The 4,693-nt window shown below is 34.3% G+C and overlaps 1 protein-coding gene across 1 annotated transcript; it reads left to right on the top strand.

Annotated features, from left to right (window-relative positions):
- The first annotated feature begins 265 nt into the window (after positions 1–265).
- LOC148608586 (uncharacterized) lies at positions 266–3,243 on the top strand. Its single transcript, XM_088543603.1, has 2 exons — positions 266–1,048; positions 1,080–3,243. The coding sequence occupies exons 1-2, from the start codon at positions 435–437 to the stop codon at positions 1,846–1,848; spliced, it is 1,383 nt and encodes a 460-aa protein (XP_088399729.1). The 5' UTR covers positions 266–434; the 3' UTR covers positions 1,849–3,243.
- Positions 3,244–4,693: the final 1,450 nt, after the last annotated feature.

Below are 4,693 nucleotides of genomic sequence, written 5' to 3'. Positions count from 1 at the left end.
TTCCTATATATTTGATTGATTCTAATGCTGGTTGCTGATGAGTTGTGGCTTTTTGAAACACGTGTATAGCAGAGTTGAATTTGCAGTAAATGATTGGTATTTTTGTATTTCAGAAAAGTTAAATTAGTGGTATAACAGATGGTCATTAGCTATAATGATAATATTTGTATATGAACAATTAAACAGGAAAATTAAATTACATTTAGAAAACCATTATAATGTGCCATTAACTTATTGTGTTCGATTTTTTTAGGAAATTATACTTAAAGATTCAGTGACTCAAGGAAATATCTATAGACAATGCAATTCCACTGATGGACTATAAATTTTATCATTGACGCATTTGTATGTTAAACACGACATTACAAAGACAAAAATTAAATATGTTCTGAATAATAACTGATTGTCGGCATTGTTTTACGTTTTGTTTTAGAATGAATATCCAACTGTTTCTTATAACAATACTTTTACTGAAGAAAGGGTCTACTTCATACTGCCCAGGTGATTGCTCCTGCTACACTGTCTTGTCTGATAGGCTTGAAACCTCGTGTCAATATAAAAATCTGACCGCAGTACCACAGAACATATCGAATGACACTGTTGACTTGCTGTTGAATGGTAATCCGTTCGCAAACCTACCGATTAACACCTTTGAAGGCTACCAAGGGCTTGAAGAAGTGGAACTTAAATCGTGTGATCTTCAGTACATACAAAATGGTTTGTTCAGCGGTCTGTTCAGGTTAAGCAAACTTGATCTCAGCATGAATAATATATCGTTCATAGAAGAAAACGCGTTCGCCGATTTGTTCAATTTGATCCACTTAAGGTTGGAATACAACTTCTTAACGACCCTACCAACTAATCTGTTCTGCAATCTCACGAATTTAGTTATCTTGCGTTTGAATAACAATCAGCTGACCAATGGTCTTTCGCCGGTTCAGTTTGAAAATCTAACTTTACTTGAAATCCTTCAAATTCATCATAACAACTTAGATTATTTCTTAAATGGAACATTTTTTGTCACTTACGAGTCTGAAATCACTTCACATCAACCATAATATCATTTCAAACATGGAAAGCGGAATTTTTGCTGGACTACAGAGTATTGAAGGTTTGTATTTACATTCTCAAAATAATAAGTTAGCAGAGCTACCATTCGGAATTTTTGATGGAATAACCTCTTTAGAGATATTACGAATTAATGCAAATCCCTTACAAAACGTGAGTGATACATTGTTCCGTAGTCTAAATAGTATAAAGAGAATCCAAATGGAAAGAATAAAATTGGAATTAATACCGGATGGTCTTTTCTCTGGTCTTGTTAATCTTACGTATTTAGATTTACGATTCAATGAGATTAAAGTTATAACTTTTGATATGTTCAAGGATCTAGTGGCCATGAAAACACTTTTGCTTACTAAAAACCATATTTTGAACATTGATGGGAGTATCTTCAATCATATGTTATACATACAACAACTTATGCTTGACGACAACCCGATTTTATGTGAAAACGGGATAATTGAAATAAACGATTTGCTTAATTCAAAATCTGCTAAAGGGAGTGGCATCATCTGCGATAGTTATCAAAACCTCACCCATCCTGATTTAACCAAACAAATGTTCTGTGCTTCATCGCTTTCTGTTTCTCTTATGTCAATAACGACCAATGTTTTATTTGCGTCATCGCTTGTTGAATGTAGTGCTATGTGTAATTTAGATTCCCACTGTAATGCTTTTATATATGATCACGATTCATTTAACTGTTCAACATTGGTTGTTACTCAGAGGACAGCCGTGAATGAAGCAGATAACACACCTAGATCGCAGCTTTATGAACTTTGTTAAGTAGATTTAACAGGAGAAAGTTAAAACAGACTGGTGTAATTGATGCAGAGTATGAACAGATGATACATGGCTAAAAATTGTTATAAATTCTGTAAATCGTTTCATAATATTAAACTTATGTTTGATATTGCTATCATTAATCATTTGTAGGGGAAATCAAGGAAAGTAGGATTCGAGTGGTAGTCATATAATCCAAGAATAAAGACTAGAGAAAGACACACAAAACAATTACTAATAACTAAATAAACACGAACATATAAACAAAGACAAATAAGATAACCGAACTACACTAAAAACTTGGAATATATATAGACAAGGTGCACCAGTAGGGTATGAGTCCTCTGAAATATCCGTCAAGTTGATCATAAAGTATCATTTACGGGTTGACATCAAATTATGATGCAGATCGATAAACAACAAAGATTTGAGATCAAGTGTTCATGATGACGGCGATAAAATTTTAGCAGTTCATAACTTACACCAGGATAACGACTAGAAAATGAAAATAGACACTCACATCAAATAAAATCAAATAACCCAAACAAAAGGGTCATAAAATTGAAAGTAAAAAGTCAATGAACAACCCCAACTCCACTAAACATAGGAGCATGGAGCAGAAGAAGATATTTTACATGGATGACACGGCTTACATTCACCTCGAGTAAATATTGACTGAGCCAGCACAGAAAATGGAACGAAAATGTCCTTTATCTAGCTTTTCATTAATATGTACTGAAATATTTGTATAAATGCGAGTAATCAAGGGAACTATGGTTCGAGCGGAAATAAAAAGAACATATGAAAAACTTCCGATCCCATAATGGATAAGCCTAGAAACAAAAAATAGATTTAATTCAGAACACAAATACTCGTGACACAACTCATTATGTCTTGGATAATCTTTACTTGGAAACGTCGCGCTACCAGTTATGTCCCTTTGAATGTTAAGTCACGTTAAACAAAACAATGCAGCAGTTGTATTTTAGACGTGTTGACGGTTCAACTGAAACCATGTTGGGATCAACAAAATAAACATGGATGATTTAGGGTTCTTTTATTGATTGAATCTGTTACAAATAAATTAATTGACCCTGTAATACAATAAAATACTATAAGTACAGAAGGAGTAATCAAGGGAACCAAGGTTATAGCGGTAATCAAAAGATTGTAATCCAGAGACAAAGACCAGACATGGAAAACAGACATAAACAACAAAGAACATACAATAACTAAAATCATACATACAAAGTAACAAAAGTAAATGAGCAACTCGGACTCCACTAAAAACTGGCAGCATGGACCAGGTGCACCGGTAGGGGAAGCGTCCTCTGCTTTTCTACAAACACCGTATTTGTACATAACAACACGGGAGTCAGTTTACACTTGTTTATCTAGTTGTGTGGCAGAGTGGAATTTAATCAGGAATTGACTGTGGATATAATATTCATTTAATGTTACTCTTTCTATATATTTATGTATTTTATTTATTATATGATATATGATTTTAGATTAATAAATGAATGGTTTATATATTTATTGAAACTTACTCACATTTATATTAAAATGTATACTAGTTGTTACTTGTATCAATGTAATTGATAATCAGTTACTTTGACTGATGGATTTACCTATCAGCTGATGAGCTATTTATATAACTCTTTATTTCTCTTTTATTTATTGGTCTATTCAGGTCACATGTACTTTAAAATTCTCTTTGGGGTTTCCCTTGGAATGTGAGTATTATTCTCTTTGAGTTTGTTTTGTCGTCTGAATATAGCTGAAAAATTGCTGCTCGGACGTTAAACCCCAACAAACAAACAAACTCTTTGAGTTTGCTCAGCTGGATGGCAGACATATTGATTTCCTTGAGATTTTTATAACTTAGTCAATAGTTTTCTGTCTAGTATTTCAACATAAATCTACTTTGGAAGTTTAGTTGTATTGTTGAGTTTCTGGAACTTGTATTTGAGGTTTGTTTCTATATTTCTAGCACTTTACAGAGAAAAGAAAGATAACTCTATTTTTAAATAAAGAACATATTCTGTCAACCTGTACATTATAGTTAGAATAAAATATAAATTATGTTTTCATGTATTTGTCTGTCTCTAAGACTCAATATTTTTTTGTGTCCACATGTATAAATTATAATTATTCATGATTGACATAAATCTGATACCAATATAATTTTGTAACTTCTGACATAATGGTATTCTGTACAGATCTCTTCTACTCTATAGCCCCGTGCAGGTCCGGGTGTTAAAAGAATAGGCCTGCAGCAGCGCTAAGCTTGTCGTAAAAGGTGACTAAATAGTGCTCAGAACCTTAGCCGGGGGCTAGGGCGCTCTGCCCACAGAGCAACTGGGATGTGTGCCCCAGGTGGTGGAATGGGGTACCCCTGGTGTGTTACATGCTGGGGTTGTCAGGCTATAATACGGAAAACCTGACCGCAAACCACAGTGGTGCACCGTGTTGGGAAAGATGCCACGTTCCTCGCACGTTAAAGAACCCTACTGTGGTATACTCCCGGAGTAGGAACCATAGGGCTCCGCCACAGGAGGCTAAATTGCCCGACCCTACCCACCTCTCCCTATTTCCAGTGGCAATCAAAATGTGTCGACCTCATTGTCCTTGTGTCCCATCCCTTCTTCATTTCATCATCATTTCATGTTCATTTTATCATCAATTTCATGTTCATCGTCTGAATATAGCTGAAATATTGCTGCTCTGACGTTAAACCCCAACAAACAAACAAACAAACTTATACTCTATAAATTGCAACATGTAAAATTTAAAATAACAGCAAAACATTAGTTTGCCAAACATTGCCACAAATGGTATGTTAACA

The sequence above is a fragment of the Perna viridis genome, chromosome 9 (genome assembly GCF_037379345.1).
Source record: "Perna viridis isolate PV_CMFRI_1.1 ecotype Kerala chromosome 9, ASM3737934v1, whole genome shotgun sequence".
NCBI lineage: Eukaryota > Metazoa > Mollusca > Bivalvia > Mytilida > Mytilidae > Perna > Perna viridis.
The sequence above is the reverse complement of the archived record's forward strand: the minus strand, read 5'-3'. Positions and strand labels throughout refer to the sequence as shown.

Excerpts from the sequence above, each read along its gene's own strand:
- LOC148608586 (XM_088543603.1), top strand. The coding sequence starts at position 435 with ATGAATATCCAACTGTTTCTTATAACAATACTTTTACTGAAGAAAGGG. Across the intron at positions 1,049-1,079 it reads GAGTCTGAAATCACTTCACA|CGGAATTTTTGCTGGACTAC; the intron begins TCAACCATAATA and ends AAACATGGAAAG.